This window comes from Myotis yumanensis, unplaced genomic scaffold (assembly GCF_028538775.1).
Source record: "Myotis yumanensis isolate MYYU_CA2020_CCGP unplaced genomic scaffold, mMyoYum1.0.hap1 SCAF_2, whole genome shotgun sequence".
In the NCBI taxonomy this organism is placed as follows: Eukaryota; Metazoa; Chordata; class Mammalia; order Chiroptera; family Vespertilionidae; genus Myotis; species Myotis yumanensis.
The window spans coordinates 84812561-84831657 of NW_027223753.1; the positions used below are offsets into that span (position 1 = coordinate 84812561).

Here is a 19097-nt window from a genome sequence, read left to right on the forward strand (position 1 = left end):
CTGTTGTGGGCCATTAGGGCCATGTGGGCTCAGGGGTCCTCCAAGGGCAAGCAGATGGCCACGTGGTGCGCCTGCCCGTCCATGTCCCAGGAAAACGGTGCTTCGTGTATTGCAGGTCAGAATGACTCCAGTGCACGCTTCAGTAGTATGTCTGTAGCCACGTCCCCTTCCCACAGCACAGCTCTTTACATGTTTAAGCCTTACAACAACCTAACAAGATGGCTTTGAAAATCATTTCATACACGAGGAAACCAAGCTTCTGCGAGATTCAGAAACTTTCTCAAGATCATAAAAAAGTGGCAGTAAAAAGTGGCAAAGGCGGGTTATTGTAAGGGATCTGACCCAGAGCTCCTGTTCTCTCTGCTAATACCAGGAAGCAGACACTAAAACGATGTGAGAGCAGGTGATGGTATCCCATCACCTGCTTTTCCTCTAATTTCAGGTGGAAGTGGACTTCCCTTTCAATGGGTTTCCTCTGCCTAGAGAATAAAATTCAAGTTTATATGCCTGGGGCCGGGCTCTCACATTGGGTGTCCATTTACCTTTCAGTCCTACCTTTCCCTCTCTCCCCCTTCAGCCTCGCCTGTCTGACTCACACGGCATAGCCCGATCCCTGACCTGGCTTTCTGTTCTCCATCCTGAGGTATGGTCTATCACTTTCCTTGTCCAGATAGGCCTTTTGTAATAACCTCCAAGGCCTGTCCTACTGCCAAGTCACCCGTGCAGCTGTCCCTGACCTTTCCAGCCCCCAGGGGTCTGTCCCTTGGCTAACATGCTGTGACATTTAGTCTGCAGCTCTCATTTGATATTTGCCAGATGCTACCTTGGATTTTATATGAGGGTCCCATTGAATATGACCAACTTGAGCCTGAGCCATGAACAGTGATTGCCCTCAGGGGAATTGGGTCTGGGAAGCCCCAGAAGGACATGCAAGTTCGGAAGTGCCTGGTGCCTGGCAAAGATCTGCCCAACATGACATCATAGGGTGGGAGGAGGGCAGCATACACTGGAGGCTAGAGAGGAATTAAAAACTTAAATTAAAATTGAGATATTAAAACCTTGGTTCAGGCTTAGTGTGACAATCCAGAGATCTTTGGAATGGGGACACTGGGGAGAACCTGAAAATATGCTTGGAAATGCTTTCCAGGGACAACAGGATTAGCTAGCGAGATTTCTCATATTACTATATACTGTACACATTTTCTGAGAATTCATGGCCATTAAACAAAGTCAATTAGGGTTCTTTTTCAAAAATACTTTTTTATTTCGAGAGAGAGAGGTAGGGAGAAGAAGAGGGAGATAGAGAGGGAGAGGGAGAGGGAAACACTGATGTGTTTCAATTGGCTGCCTCCTACATGAAACTGGGGCATGTGCCCTGACCTGGAATTGAACTGGCAACCTTTTGGTGCACTAGACGATGTTCAACCAACTGAGTCACACTGGCCAGGACAATTAGGTTCTTAACTCAAAGCTTTTCAAAGTCTTCTATAAGCTTGTGTGGATTGTGACTCTCTAAGACAGAAATATAGAAGGCAAGTTTTTTCAAAATTATTTGTTTAGGAATTTTTTTTTCTTAAGAGCCTCTCCCAGTTGGTGACCTTCAGAACACACTTTGTAAATGCTACTTACATTTAGTTTAACCCCTGTTTCGTTGTGGCTTAAAAAGTGCTAAGATTAGGAAAATTTACAGTGATTAGGCCTTACTTTTAGCAAATTTATCACTGTATTAAAAGCAACAGTTATTGGTAGCTTTGGACCAAATAATGAGTCCAGTCTGGGTTAGGAACAGCCAAGATAACCATAGAATTCCTTGAGGTGGACATCATAAAACTGGAACCCTACCAAATGATTGGATACACTTCTCAGTTAACAGCTGATGTCTTCCAATATTAAAGACACTGCATGGATATTTAAGAAAAATAATAATTTTTAGTTATTTTTAGCTTGATTGTCCTCATTTTAGCTTATGAAAAAAACCCTGCTTTCATAACAAAGCCTATTTCAAGAGCTTATTTTGTTAACTTTTTGGAGTGTTCTTTTGGAAACAATCCAAATCTACTTGGTCCGTCTTAATTCTTCATCTACTCTGCATGCAAAGAAATCCTTGGACATGTGACCACCTCTACCGCCTTCCAGATATGGTGAGTGAAGACAAAGCTTATATATATTTCAGAAAGAAGTGCTTTAAACTAGAAAGCGAATTTATAAGGCAGCACAAATTTCAATGTCAGGCAAAAATTCTTGAGGGGTTATTCACCAATTTGTTATCTGCCTTTTGTTTCTCCCATTGTGGAGGGGTTGACCCATGTTGACCTCGTCTTTATTTATGGGCACTATTGTAATCTAAATTTCAGTTCAAGCTTTTAAAAGTTTCCCCAATACAGTTTCAGATACTGCAGAGTTCTGATGTCATGGGTGGATGTGTTTTAACTTGATCCTGATTCTGAGGTTAATCAGCAGGTTGTTCATTTTTTCCACTATGGCCGACAAACCTGCTGCTGACATACTGCAGGCCCGAGTCTGCAGGCGTCTCTAAAACACCGCTTCCCATTTCTATGTCCAGGAACACTGAAATGTTTACTTTGACTTGGCAACTTTTCCTGTCCAGCTAATTAACAGTGTACATTAAACCAGTTAAGGTAAAGGAAGAGTCTCTGAAAATCATGCTATTTTATTTATGAAAGAAATAATCTGCTGCGTTAAGCTAAATCTTGAAAAACCTTAATTAAGTTTAGTGGCACTCCCATTGATATGAGCATTCTGTCAACTCTGGCATGTAAATCTTAGGACTGAAGGCATCCATCACAAGGAAAATATTCCTGGTAAGAGAAAACAGGTTAACTCCCCAATAAGATCTCATGTGAACACATCTGGGCCTTTCTGTGTCCTTTCATAAGAAGTCTTAAGTCGAAGCACAATGGCAGGAGAATCAGCTGGTCATGGGTTACCCAGGAAGCGGTCAGTTTCCAAGGAGATCTCTTCAGGCTTTCGGAGACTACCTGGGTCCAGGCTCTAAGCTGCTGAGTCTCTTTTAGGTCTGTTTTTAATTATTAACAGTTGTCCAAACAGCTGCCCCGGTCTCATAAAAGACCTGTGTTTAGCCAGGTAAGTGGCTTTGTAAAGGGAAAAAAAATGGACATTTTCCCTCAAATAAGTACAAATTGTGAGGATAAAATGAGACAATAGACATGAAAATGGTTTGAGAGTAAAAGTTCAATATCAACATTGTTTCAAGCATGACCCTGTCAATAACATAGGCTTTGCATATTTCCTAAAGATACTAATTTAAAAAACCCAGAAGTTTTGGTTGAGATTTGAAATTCTCATCCCTTTTCATTCATCTTGCAAAAGCTCAAGCAAGAAATCTGAAGGCAACAGTGGGTTTGGCAAATGTCAAGTTCCTGATGCTACACTGGCCCTGGCCCAGGAAAGTATAAATATAAGAGACCTATATTGATGTTGTCCCATTAAAAGTTTCAATCTACATTTAAGAGAAGACAAAAGGAGCCAATCCCTTTTCATATTTATTACAGAGGAAATTGACATATGAGGTCTCATGTGCAGGGGGGTCAGAACCAGGGAGAAGACCCAGGTCTGACCCCTTCCCCACTCAGTGAACAAACATGGGACTTTCAAATCTGAAGTCTCTCATAATTGTTGTTCCCTCAGCCCTACATCTCCCAGCCATGTCTTTACCTATTTTCCACATCAGAGATAACATGTGTCTTCTTGTATCTTAAAGTCATCCACCAACACCTATTACCATAAAAAATAAGCAAAGGAACAGGAGAGGTGTTATATGAAAATCTGGTCCTCATCTCTAATCTCTTAAGTTCAGTCCTGATTTCTTTAAGACCTAGAGTCTATGGGCATGTTTGTCTCCACGGCTGCGACAGACCATGCTGTGGAGTGAGATGTGTGCTTTTAAGGTCAAAAACCTTGGATCTGAAAAGAGCAGCAACACATCTTTAAGTGTGAAACATAGGCTGTCTCTGCAGAGCAATAAACAAAGTTGAGAAGCCCACCTGCAAACAGGATCTGAGCTGGTTGGTGACTGTGCACAGCTGAGAGGGAGTCATGACCATCTTTTGGCAGATTTAATTTATGTTGGCTGCTTTGGCTTCCTCCTTTTGTACATATTAGGGTTAGAGAATGCAAGGAATTTGCTAGCTGAGCAAGTTTGTCCATTCTGTTTTCTAGCCAGGCTCTGTCCACTAAGGTCTGTTTGTAAAAAATTCCCTCCACAGACTTTGCTGCCAGTGCAGCACACAATTCAATAGACAGTTTAAACCTGAAACTGTCCTCTCTGAAAATGCACTGTGGCCTGCGCAGAAATGGAATCCAGCTGACTTTGAAATAAAGTTATCTAGACTCATACCAAAACTTACAGCAAAATCCAGAACTACACCATCCTTCTATGTGCACACATGCACAAGAAGAAGAGGCCAATGGGATAAAGTAGAGGGTTTGCTGAGCACCCACTGCATGCAACAGGATATATTATCCTTGTGTACAGATGAGGAAAACTGACAATTCTGGGAGTATAATAACTTGGCCAAGTTCAAACATTAAATGGCAGAGCAAGAACTTAAAACCAAGTCTCACAATACAAGCATTGTGTTAAGTTGGTGTATTTGCTTTTATCCCAACAAGTTGACCAACTATGTAACTACTAGTAAATGTCACTAAAGTATAAACTATTACATTAGATAAAAGCCATGATGCATTAAGTTAGAATGACAGATTTAAGAAAAACACATAAATCAAGATCCAGATTCATAAATAACTTATCAAAATTAATGTAATTTTCTGATTTGTAAATAAACCTTGAACACCATATTTTTTAAAAATATTTTATTGATTTTTTACAGAGAGGAAGGGAGAGAGATAGAGAGTTAGAAACATCGACCAGCTGCCTCCTGCACATCTCCCACTGGGTACATGCCCTTGACCGGAATCGAACCTGGGACCTTTCAGTCCGCAGGCCGACGCTCTATCCACTGAGCCAAACCGGTTTCGGCAGAACACCATATTTTAACATTCTTTGAAGAAAGTTAAATTTGTTAGTGATAACATGTAGACACTCTTGACTTTTCTCTTATTTAATCTTCTCATGTGTACTTTTATCAGAAAAAGGTAACAGATGCAACCTATGGGTATGAAGAACAAATGATGTCCCATTAAAAGTTAATCTTAGGTAAGAATGGACAAAAGTACAGACTAAGTTAATATGGGTTTTTAGGTAAGAAAGTCCAAGACAAAAAAAGGAGGGAAAGTAAAAATAGAACAACTGCACCATCTAGTGATGAAACTCCTGCTTTGCAAGAAAATCACTTGATGCAATTTTATTTTGCAAAACAGTCTAAGCCTGAATATTCATAAAACTGGGCAAAAAAAAAGTGTATGATGACAAGAAATTCAATGGAAAATTAAGGGGAGATAAATAGGAACAGTGGAATGGGATGGATTCTTCTGTTAAAGTTCCTTTGGAAGCTGGAGGTGAATCCAAATTCTACTCCTCAGAGAATTACCAGAGGTCTGTTCACTTTTCTTTATATCCTAACCAGAGGCCCAGTGTACGGATTTGTGCACTAGTGGGGTCCCTGGGCCTGGCCTGCGGGATCGGGCAGAAACCGGCTCTCGGACATCCCCCGAGGGGTTCTGGATTGTGAGGGAGCAGGCCAGGCCAAGGGATCCCACCAGTGCACGACTGGGGCCATGGAGGGATGAGGGAGGTTGGTCAGCTGGAAAGGGACTGCGGGAGGGCTCCAGGGCATGTCCAGCCTGTCTCACTCAGTCACAATTGGCTGGACTCCAGCATCAAGCTAACCCACTGGTTGGAGCAACTGGTCGACTGTCTGCCTCCTGGTGGTCAGTGCACATCAATGCGAGAGGTTGAGTTGCCTTAGCATATCATTAGCATATTATACTTTGATTGGTTGAATGGATGACCGGATAACTGGACATTTAGCATATTAGGCTTTTATTATATAGGATTTTAGGTACCATGTTATGAATTAACAGTTTAACTTCTAAACAGAGATAAGTACATATTCAGGAAGTATGACCAGGACTCATTCTGCATCATAAAGCTCAGTGTGAAACCTGAGCATCTTTCTTCTAGATTACCTTTCATACTGGTCTTGTCTACATAGGTGGCACTAAATCTGGAATCCGATGCATTTTTTCAATGCTCAGTAAATGTCAAAATACCCAGATAGATTACCTATTACAAAAAATTACAAAAATATTACTTCAAGAGCCAAAGGTAGTAAAATCAAAATAGATTTTTTTAATCTCAAGATTTATATTTTGTTCAAGAACTTTTTCAGACTCATAGTCAGGAAGAAAAGATGTTTAATAATTGTATAATTCTATGGTTGAAACAGTTACCTAGAAAAAAAGGAAATACATTTCAATTTAGTAATTACATTAACTGTCAATGTATATGAAGAAACATTCACTTCCATTTTGCCTGCCGTTTTAAAAGTTAAGCTAGTCTTTATTCCAGCAAGGCTGTACCACTTACAGTCATCACCACTCTTTTCTCAGACAGAACAGCTAAGCCTCGTTGAGTAATTAGTATCATCCCTTAGAAATCCCTAACAAAAATTTAAACTATGCATAAATTTGACAATACAAATTCTGAGTTAATCATTTTCAATCCCCATAACTCCATCTTCTCTTCAATAATGAGACCTTATCTCATTACAGTTAAGAGTTCCCAGAATACTCTGTAGAAACCCCTCACATAGCATAGTGGGGAAAAACACAGGTAAGAGTAAGAAAACCTCAAATAAGCATTATTGCCTATGTGACCTTGAGAAGTTTTCATCTTCTCAGAACCTCAAATTCTTCACCTGTAAAGTAGGGATAAAACACTTAACCTGAAGGATTACAGTAAGTGTCTAACATAAGCACTTGATAAACAGTAGTCATTTATTATTGAAAGTGATAGTATGCTTTTTAAGTATTTTATATTTTGTTAATCCTCACCTGAGGATATCTTTCCAGTTAATTTTTAGAGGGAGTGGGAGGGAGAGAGAGACATTGATGTGAGAGAGACACATCGATTGGTTGCCTCCTACATGCACCTTGACCAGGGCTGGGAACCTGCAACCAAGGTATGCCCTTGACCAGAATCAAACCCGGGACCCTTCAATCTGAGGGCTGACACTCTATCCACTGAGCCAAACCGGCTAGGGCGATAGTATGCTGTTTAAAACAATAACTCTTAGAAGTGGATGCTTATGTGTCCTGTGACTGGTCCCAGGTAAAACTATAAACTAGGCCAAGTGGGTCTTTCAGATTTCATAATTACGTCTCAGCACTACCTCCAGAAGCCCTATGTAAAACTGCCCCAGAAAAACTGACAGAAGGGTAAGAGAAAACATTGGAGCTTATAGAGAACTGAAAAGATGTTATCAAGAATCACACATCCCATAAAGCTTTTAAAGACAGATTTATTTATATATAAGTGCATGAAATAGAATACAGAAACTTTATTAAAATACTGTATATTACAAATTTTTAATCCAATAAATTCTGTGTTATGACATTTAAGTGCTGGGTTCACTTTTAACAGTTGTTTTGTGTGTATCAGTAGAATCACCCTGTATGTTACAAAGAGGAGAAACACACATGGACCTCAGAAATGGTCCTGTGATTAGACAGTGGATGATATTAATTGTGCATCTTCTTTTTAAAGCCATGAATTGGAACCTAGATCTCGTCTTTGTAGACCAACTGTCTATAATCAAAAAGAACTTGCATATGTTTATTGCTGCCCTTTGAAGAAAATGAGCGGTAAAAATAATTTAAAACAAAAATCAACATCGCTAAGGCTAACCTGATGCTTACCACAGTTAAAATAATTAAAATTCACCGCAAAATTTGTGTTCTCCAGGAAATTATGCTATATATACAATGAGATTTGTACATGAATTGGGAAATTAAAAAATTGCTTATATAAAATTAAAAATCAATAGTATACAATATTTACAGACTGTTAGGTATTATACATAAACATAGTTTTTTTAAAATAATCCTTCAAAATTAAGCTGTATTATGTAAACATGCAGTACACATACTCATACAGTGTAGTTTATAGTCTTAACAGAAGGGGAAATTGTGTTCACATAACGTAGGGTACTTCATCAGATATGCCTTTGTTTTTGTGCATTACCCCTCTAGCGTATATTCCTCCTGTCTTTAAGCTTCACAGTACATTAAGTATTTGGATAGCAAAAATAAATCCCTGATGGTAAACATATTTCTAAAGGTTACATAAAATGTCCGCCCTTATACTACAATATAAAACTAACACTGTTTATACTAGAATCTCTAGTTTACAACAAAATTAAATTTTAAAATCCCACTTTTGTCTTGACTACATTATTTCCCATCTCAAACTTACTTTTTAAAAAAGAGAGACAAATACCACATCATGAAAATGTAATGAAAGTCATCATCTGTCATCGTCAATAGCAAAATAACTGATTTTTATTAAACCACAGGTGATTCTATTACACTGTCCTTAATGCTGAATCCCCATTAACAGGTGTATCAATCCTGAATCTCACTAGATACACTTTGAAAAAGTATCTTAACTTCCAAGGCACTGAGACATCATTTAGCTTTAAAAATGGTACTGTGGTTTACTAAACGATTCATCAGTAGTCTGAGAGTTACAATTTGAAAGAGAGTCTTTTAATACCTCTCAGGTAAACGATGTTTTTGATCTTTAAATAAATACATTTTAGTTGGTTAACTTCAAGATAAAATCGATTCTCTCATCGTAGAATGACTAGAGTCAGGAGTTAATACTTTATGGTAGAATCATATGAATTTTACCAAGTTATATGACTAAAATGAAAAATACTGTGGAACTTCATATTGTTCATCTCAATGTGTAGAGCTTGTGTGTGTGTGTGTGTGTGTGTGTGTGTGCGCGCGCACGCGCGCGCGAACGCCAGAATATACAAAAATTCCTCCATCGTAAATGCATCCAATATCACAAATACTAAGAAAGTGTCAACAATTACACTATCAACTCATTCATTATTCAAAGTAAATCATTCTTATTACTATTCAATCAAGCGCCTCTATTTTGCTTTCTATGGAGAAAATTTAAAATGTTCCTTCCCAAAGATACTTAGTGATGCTGTGCAAATACACTAATTTAAACACAAAGAAAACTTTTCATCATCAGTAATACTATCAACTTAACATTCATTTATACAAGGCTCTAAAAATGATGCTTTTTAGAATTTCCCAATATATAACAATTTTGGAGCAAAGGTGTTCCTGGTATGGTAATTATGAGTTAATAGCTCCTCTTTCTATATATTTATATTATACTGCTTTCCAGTTCCAATTACATTTCTAAATGCATTCCCCAAAAGGGGGGCAGTCATGCTACCATTGAAGGAAAATGCATATAGGTGCACTATAGAATCTAAAACAATATGTTAAAGGTTCATGCTCTCTTGACTCTCCTTAGTATTTATTTGTCTCGTTAGTATCTAGCACATTCTCTTCAAAACCAGCACTTCTCATTCTATTAACAAACTGTACATATGTTTAAACCCCAACATATGACAGTTGTGTGGAGGGAGGAGATTTTTAAGAAATTGCTAAATTGGTTCTCAAATCAAGAAAGGATTATAATAAATAGCTTCAACATACAGGCAATGAATGTAAAGAATGTGAAGATGAGTCGAGGTGGTTACAGTTCACAGTTCAGTTCACTCAGAAATTTGGGTGCTTCTACTAATTTAATAAAGTATTAACTGGTACATCTCCACATTTACTGAAAATACTTTATATATTAAGCACTACTTCCTCTAAAACAAATTCAGATACATTTTTAGATAATTTATTCAGCAACCTCAAAAGCTCTGTATTCCTACACTGAACAGAGACCCTTAAGTTAGAAGGGCAAACCTACCAACACACACACACACACACACACACACACACACACACACACACAATAATGATTTCAAAGCTTTGTGGAAGTTGTCTCACAGGTAAAGACCCCCACATTCTGTAAACATGCAGGACACATATGCATACAGTGTAATTTATATTCTTAACACAAGGGGGAATTGTTCACAGAATATTGAGTATTCATGATATGCCTTTGTTCTGTGTGTCACTCCTCCAATGTGTCTTCCTATCTTTAAACTTCCCTCTGCTACAAAAATGCTACCACATGTTTGAAATTTTTTCATCATTTTTAACTAAATAATGTCCTTCTTATCCTGGAGAGTCTACCTCTAAGATGTTACAAAAAGGAATGACCCTTGAGGGAAATTAAAATTGATTAGTAGTCAATTTTAACCACTGAGAGTCTCACTTTGATTAGGAAAAGAAACAGCAATTTACCCAGTTACCCAAGTATTGCCAAACTTCTCTGCAATCTAGGCCTACTTCGATTTCTTCAATAACTTTCTGCATTCTTCATATCTTAAAAACAAATAACAATTCTTTGAAGAGATTACGATTAAGATTTTCTGAGAGAGGAAAATTGTAATAGCAAAAGTGAAGTAGTTTGAGAAAATATTCTTAGCATCTTGTTACTTCTTGAATTATAAAATGGACATAAATGTAAAATAACAGTATTTCTTTTTAAGTAAAAGCAAATGAACAGTAGCTGAAGCACCTTGATCCATAAAGGAAGGACTTGGTAGACACTCTTTTGTTTCCCCATAGAATTTGCACTGTGCTGTGAAGCCAACACCCATGGGGCAGAAGAGGAGACACTTCATCCTTAAACACATGGCAAGGTGCATGTAGTAGAGATTCAATGAATGTTGGTTGAATGAATCCAAGGAAAGTAGCAGGATAAGGTAAAGGAGTAAATATTGGCTACCTCTACCTTTTTCTATCTTAACCAGTGGTAAACACAACCTGTAATTTAATCCTGCTTGCTTTGGCAATTTCTACTACCACCAACCCCTAAAAATGCTCCTAGACGAGTATCTGCTGATTTTGAAAAAATAAAGAGGTAAAGAGGAGGTAAAGGAAGCAAGATTATAAGGGTTATTTTAATTTTCCTTCTTAAAATAAATGTAGAGAAAATGTGGAAATGAAAGAAGACAAATGTATTTTACAAAACAACATATTAAATAGCACTGCAAAATATAATTTAAAAAATTCTATGGACTATCATTTATTGTCGAACATTTACTGCTTTGCCATTCATGAACAAAAAAGTCGACAAGCAACAGGGCCTGGGTTCACATTTATGTCTCTGGCTTACAGTCTAGTATTCTTATCTCTCTGTCACAGTGATGGTAACTCAGTTACCGAAACTCCATTTTGTAGCTAAACTGGGAAAATCAGAATTTGGGGTCGGGGCGGGGAGGGGGGGAAGACTTGAAGTCTCAACTAGAATCAGGAAGCAAAATGTTGTTCTGGTCTTTTTAGGATTTAAAACCATCTTGCTAGCTTTTGGGGAACTCAAGGGCAGGAATCCTATCTTAGTCATCCTTGTACTTCCTATAGAAAATACTCCATACAGCTTTGTACATACATATTTAAACAATTGAATTAGTTGGTATGTAAGTGTCTGCTTGGGCATGTTAACATGTCAGCCCCACTCTCCTCAACTTAATTAAAGTTCTCTAGAGACTTTTCCCAACAATATTCTTTGATTTTAAATTACCTTTGTTCCTTACATCACAAATACATGATATACAGGGCAGCTCATTTCTTTACTTCTCACTTAAAGTGCAAATAAGACCCTTACAATTTTAAGGGGAATGGAAATACTGAATGCTGCAAACACTTAGTATACTGGGTTACAAACTATAACACTGTTTGATAAACACTGAGATCTACAGTAAGAATAATTAAGCTGCAAGCACTGAATATAGCCATCATTTAGGACTTTCCTTATTCTAGATAACCCATGGAATCATCCCATGGGCAGATTATTTGCACCTCCTTCATTTAAAGGTTTTCAGCGTTATTTATAGTTTAGATGAGGTCCCCTGACTAAACTCTGGACTATGGGCATTTCTAACCAGGATGTTAAATAATAACTAGTTTGGGCATATAGGAGTCTCTTCTTTGGGGGAACTGATTTCATTGTCAGCAATACTTTACTACACATGAAAAAAAATAAAGATGTGTAAACTGCAGATGATTTCCTCTATCCTTCCTGCTTTAATCAAAGAGAATTTACTGCTAAATCACATACACATTTTAAAGAGGTGTAACGCAAATACATCAATAAGAGCTTTTGTCATATCAAAAACAAGGGTCTCCAGCACTATTAAACCAAGAAAAATCTCCCCAAATTAAAAAATCTCAAACATCCTCAAACCCATTTAAAAGACCATTCAGCTGAACAAATTCTCCACTAGAGCATGGATGTGTTCCTGGAACAGAAGCTGTCCAGCTAGACTGCGTTCATACATGGCAGCTTTGTGTGGACGTATATAATGGTATATAGGTGTATGTGGATATATATCATTACATGTTTCTTGTATCTGTAGGAAAACCACTAACTTTAAAAAAATCTCAACATAGAAATATCTATTAAGACAATTTCATCAATGCACACCATTCACTATATTTCAAAACATCAAAAGAGTGACAGTTGTACAAAATCCCAATGGAAAGAGCTGAAAACAGCAAAAACAAAACAAAAATTCCCCTACAAGTTAAAAGTACACACACACACACACACACACACACACACACACACACTTCATAATATAAAGCAACTTGATAATGAGATTAGGACACTCTACAAACTAATTACTAAATATCAAATTATACTTCCATTCTAAGAGTAAAAATGGGAGTTTGAATCTCTTTGGTCCACGCATTCACATATTTATGTACCAAGTTATTTTCTGGTTAATTTTTGATTCTGAACCATATGCTCCATATTACCTCACCATGATAACTTTCTTAAATCACAACATAACCATATGTTAAAATTTTTCATTTTGTACATCTTCAATATGTTATTGGTAATTCCTCTCAAAGAATACAAACACTTTAAATTATTGACAGAGTAGCCCACATAAAGAAAGAACACTGAATTCAAGACTAAGAGAAAAGGATAAATCAAATTGATTTGGAAAACTTATGCCTAAATTTAATTTGGAAAACATCAAAAATATAAAGAACACATGAAATTAATTTCAGGGTTATACATATTTAAAATCAATTTTAAGATTTACTTCAAAGATCTCTAAGTGCATAGATGCTAATTGTTATTTTTTAAAAAAATTTCCAAGCCACAGAATTAGAAAATCCCCCAAATTGACTTTCCTACTGGTAAAAGTAGCTTCCCCTCCCCCACCAACTCCTCACTATTTTTTTGGTGAAGGAAAAGTGACCTGTGTAGCAAAGGCCTTAAATTTGAATGGGACCTAATAGGAACCTACTTGTTACCCAACCAGGTTCTAAAGCAGTTTTTCTGGACTGTCCTTCACTTCGCATTCTCTGCAATAGCTCTCCTTTGAGTAAGAACATTTATAATTGTACCTGGTTTTAAAAAATGTCAGGAGGAGATAAGTTCAAGCAGGTTCTGTTTCCCTTACTTCCTGTAGTCTTAAAAACAAGTATATGTTGCCAAAATCTCTTAAAATATTTTATACTAAAGACTTTTTCATTTCTAATAAATGCCATCACATTCTAATAAACTTAGCATAAATCAAGAACTGAACTAAAATGAATCACTCCAATATATTTCAGTACTGTTTTAAACACTGAGATGGACTGCCAGATTTATAAATTCCTCAATTCTTATTTAGTGAAATTTTGTTACCACATATCCAAAGTAAGATAGTTTATTAATCTCCCTAGATAACTTACTGTTACTTATCTACAAATGAGGCTTTTTGTTTTCACAGCCTAATTTAGGCCACTCTTTAAATATAGTTAATACTCCAGAATTAAAGACTGCTTACACTTTGTCAAAAATCAAGACATAGGCAACAAGTCATAGAACCCCACTGAGGAACAGTTGTGAAGATGTTTTCTCCATGAGACACAGGACAACTTTCTTTAGAGGGTCAAAGAATGCAACATGCATTTCAGACTTGTTTTCTAACAAAATTTATAAGAAAAATTTCAAATAATATTTTTATGACACACAAACTACAATCAATGTGTGTTACCGATAAAGTTTTTTAATTCATATCAATAGAACATTTATGTATGAGGGAAACTATTAAAAGTATTATTTATGTTCATGAAAAGGATGCACCCTATAGATCTACTTTGAGTCTTTAAAAGAGTTTAGCTAGTTTTCCATTAATATTATTTTCCACATAAATTAAATAACAATAATGCCTAACCATATTAAAGCCCTAAATCCCAGAAAAGTTCAACATTAAAAGTAAAATAATTTATCTCCTAGTAAACAATTCGGTATTCGGCACTCACACAGGATTTAGTTACAAAGTCTCACTACGTGACCTGAATTCATGTCAAACACTTTCACAGCACTTGTCTCATCTACATCTACACTTGCATACTGTCACATGACCAATTTATAAAAAAAGAAGAGAGTTTGGCACATATATCAATTCTTCAAAATGTCCCTGTAACTTAAACACAACACTGTTAAAAACGATGATTCAACACCAATGTTAACCTGATTGGCAGCTAAACAAGGTGCGTTTTCTTGTAGCTTCTCATAGTGTAATTCGCCTTGCCTGGGATGGAGGCACGTAAGGTGCAGTGCGGTAGTGCAATCACTTGAACACCAGAGGGCAATCTTTCCACACAGCTCAAGGCCTTATGCTCCGACCTGCTCCTTCCAGGATTCCTGTATAATTTAATTCCCACTTGCTAACAATGCCATTTTCAGAGAATCTGTACATCTGTTTCCTTATGTAAGGTCAGACATTTCCACAGAAACCTCAAAGTGTGGCGAGGATCCTTGAAAAGGAGATGATCAATGTCAGTACAGTCTGTCCAACGCCCCACACCAGGGCTTCCAAAGGGGCCATGTTCTTCCCTGCTACTCGGTAAATGCCTGCTACTGCTGCACCTGGATGAGATAGGAGCGAGAGAAACAAAAGGGAACATTCATTCATTTTAGAGAGACTGCATGGCTTTAACTTAAGATCTCTTTTCATTTCATCAAAACTGAGTTAGTCATTGTTCATTCTCTTTTTATAAATTTTCTATAAAGGAATTTCCATGTGATTGGTAAAAGTTACTCTTTATCATACCACATTTACCCACTTAACTTAAAAACAGGCTTTTCTATTCAACACAAAATACATATTTATGCTACATGTTGCTTGACACAAAAAATATGTTCATAAAAATAAATAATTCATTATTGTACATAATCTCTCATCTGGGCATTGAACTGGCCACAATTCATCAGCATTTTATAAACATACGTAACAATACATTGATAATTATAAATGATAATACAAAAACTACACAATTTAATGTAACTTCTAAATTATTCATTTTAATATTAATCATTTTATTTCTTTCAGTAAAATAAATTAATTCTTAAATGTCATATAAAATATCAGGATATTTGACGATTCCATTTTACAATCTAGCATATAAAATTGCTTATTAAGGTTATTTGGAGACCACTATGGTGATATCTAATAAAAACAGAAGATGAACTTGATGTTTGTTTCAGAAAATATTTTTAGATAATGTGCACTTCCAAGAATGAGAGAATCACCATTACAAGAAGCCTCAGACCCATCTGATTCAACACTTGACCTTATTAACACAGCATATATAATAATGTATCTAAGTGGATGATTTTAAAAGCACATTTGGAAATCATAAAGTAAGGAATATTTAAATTATAGAATGCCATCTAATAGATTGAAAGGCCTTAAAACTATTTTTCTAGAAAAAGCTGTCTACATATCCTAGAATGGTCAAATATATAGAAATAAGAACAGAGATAAATTATTTGAGGACACCAAATTTATAATTACTTGACAGAGAAATCTATTCAGAAGAAAAATATAAATCTATATGAATTGACAAAGAAAAAACTTAAAACATACAATTTATACAATAAAGAAAGATAAAACATAAAACGATATATATTCTTTAATAGTACATACATACATACTAGAGGCCCGACGCATGAAATTCGTGCACGAGTAGACCTTCCTTCCCCCAGCCGCCAGCACTGGCTTCCCTCTGGCACCCGGACCCGGGCTGGCTTCCCTCTGGCTGCCTGCAGGCACTGGGGACCCAGGCTGGCTTCCCTGCGGCCACCGGCAGGCACCCAGAACCCAAGCTTCCCTCCGGCCCCAGCTTCGTCTGGAAGGATGTCTGGTTTAATTAGCATATTACCCTTATATTTTTATAGATGTATGTGTATACATGTAGGCACACATGTACATGTATGTATGCATGCATGCATGTAATGTAGAAGCAAAAATCTAGGGGATACATAACCAAACTGAAAATAGGATTACATTTGAAAAGAGCACTGGTTTAGGAATACTACTCAAAAGAGACCCCTGACTCATCCATAACGTTTTAAGTTTAACATGATGAAAACAATTATATGCCATCTATACTAATTAAAGGGTAATATGCTAATTAGACCGGGAGACCTTCCAGAGACCTTCTGGATGTTCTTCGGGACAAAGCCAGGGGCTTGGGCAGCCTGCAAACTGTCCCTAAAGAGCCCTCAGCCCCTCGCCCAGGCCGGCCATGCCCCCCAGCAGGGACCCTCACCCCGATGGGGGCATGGCCAGCCTGCAAACAGCCATCAGCCCCTCACCCAGGCTGGCCACGCCCCCCAGCGGAGACCCCCACCCTGAAGGGGGCATAGCCAGCCTGCAAACCACCCCAGCCCCTCACCCAGGCTGGCCCCGCCCCCCAAGGCAACCCCCACCCTGAACCGGAACCCCCTTCAAAGCAGACCAGCTGGCCCCCACCCATGCACGAGGCCTCTATATTAATAAAAGGGTAATATGCTAATTAGACCGGGAGACCTTCCGGGAGACCTTCCAGACGTCCTTCCGGACAAAAGACATGATGGTGGAGCCGGGGCAGAGGCAGTTAGGGACGATCAAGCCAGGAGGGGAGGGCAGTTGGGGGCAATCAGGCCAGCAGTGAGGGGGCAGTTGGGGGCGATCAGGCCAGCAAGGGGGGGAGGAGTTGGGGGGAAGCAGGCTGGTGGGGGAGGCAGTTGGAGACAAGCAGACTGACAGGGGGATAGTTGGGGGCAAGCAGGCCGGCTGGGGGGGCAGTTGGGGGCGACCAGGCTGGCGGGGGGGCAGTTGGGGGCAGTTCAGTTGGGAGCGATAAAGCCGGCAAAGGAGGGCAGTTGGGGGAGAGAAGGCTGGCATGCAGAGTGGTTAGGGGTGATCAGGCAGGCAGGCAGGTGAGTGGTTAGGAGCTAGTGGTCCCGGTCCTATGGGATCGGGCCTAAACCAGCAGTCAGTCATCCCCCAAGGGGTCCCAGATGGAGAGGGTGCAGGACAGGCTGAGGGACACCCCCCTCCCCATGTACAAATTTCGTGCACCGGGTGACTAGTATATACATAAGTTCCCTTTATCTACAGTTTCACTTCCTGTGGTTTCAGCTACTGCATACACATACACCTGTATGTAATGTACTAGTAAAAAATATATATTGTTTTATGTTTTCTCTTTCTTTGTTGTGGTCAACTGTGGTCTAAAAATATTAAATGGAAAATTCCAGAAATAAACAATTCATAGGTTTTAAACTGCATGCCCATTTGAGCAGTGTGATGAGATCTCCTGCTGTTCTGCCCAGACGTGGAAATCTCCCTTGTCTAGCATCTCTACACTGCAGGTGCTCTCTGGGCATCAGCTACTTAGTGGCCTTCTCAGTTATCAGATCCACTGTCGTAGTATCATGATGCTTGTGTCCAAGTCACCTTTATTTTAATTATGGCCCCAAAACACAATGACGAACACTGCTTCTGTTAATATCCTTGCATGTAACACCTGGCACACACATGTAATCACTAGTTTCTCTAGAAAATGCCAAATTATTTTCCAAAGTAGTTGTACCAATTTATATTCCAGTTACAAATCCATACACTTATCTTCTGTTTTTTTATTTTGTCAATTTGGTGGGTGGGAAGTGTTATCTCTGTGATTAATTTGCATTTTCCTGATGTGACTGATATTGTTTTCACATTACTGGCAATTAAATTTCCTACATCTATAAAATGTTGTCAAATCTGTCTATTTTGCTATTGGGTCGTCTTTTTCTTATTTAATTAATAGAGTTTAAAAATATATAGTTTGGATATTAATCTTACATATTTATATATGATCACAAATGTTTTTCCCCAATGTGTGCTTTAGTTTTCATTCACTTTAAGATGTATTTTGTTGAACAATAGTCAGCTGAAAAATTACAAACATTATGAACATTATTTTCTTGGTGAAATATGAGGCTAAGCTATGTGAGAATGAAGAAGACAGAAGTGGAATAGGGTGCTTGGAATAAATGATACGTGTTAGGCACTTCCAATATGATCAATGGCAAAAGGAATGAATTAGGAATAAGAAAAGATCCCAAAAGTATTAAGGGGCTAGCGAAGACTGGTGGGGAAAGCAATATGGCTGAGTTGGTGTCAATATACAGCAACACAAAGTGCCTGCAGGGATGTACCAAGGAAAGGGATTTTATTTCCCCCTCATTTCCTAAGAGAAAGCAAATATGAAGTTTAAGGCAAATTTAGTTTTACTAGTGTGTTGATTCTATCACTGAGTGTAGTTAGATCAGGGATTTGGCAAATTATACTCTGCAGGTCAAATCTGGCCCACCATTGTATTTGTACAGCATGAAAGCTAAGGACAATTTCTATACTTTTAAACAGTTGAAAAAAACCAAAGAAAGAATACTATTTCATGATCAATGAAAACTGTATAAAATTCAAATTTTAGGCATCCATAAATAATGTTTTATTGGCACACAGCCATACTTCCTTCTGATACTGAGCTATCTTTGCATACCTAGGATAACATGTGTAAGGTAACGAGCCTGCACTTTTCTGTTCTTGTGTCGTATTTACCTTGCTTAGCAGCAAGATTACTTTGGCCTTGGTAAATAAGCTGTGGCCCCAGCTTTTACTCTTTGCATT

General features: G+C 38.0%; 1 protein-coding gene across 1 annotated transcript in view; it reads right to left on the reverse strand.

Moving 5' to 3' along the window:
* Positions 1-7443: 7443 nt before the first annotated feature.
* TMEM170B (transmembrane protein 170B) overlaps positions 7444-19097 on the reverse strand; it is a 43162-nt gene continuing 31508 nt past the window's right edge. The window contains exon 3 of the mRNA XM_070405730.1: positions 7444-15022. Coding sequence (XP_070261831.1) covers positions 14892-15022 — 131 coding nt within the window. The 3' untranslated portion in view covers positions 7444-14891. The remainder of the gene's footprint in view (positions 15023-19097) is intronic.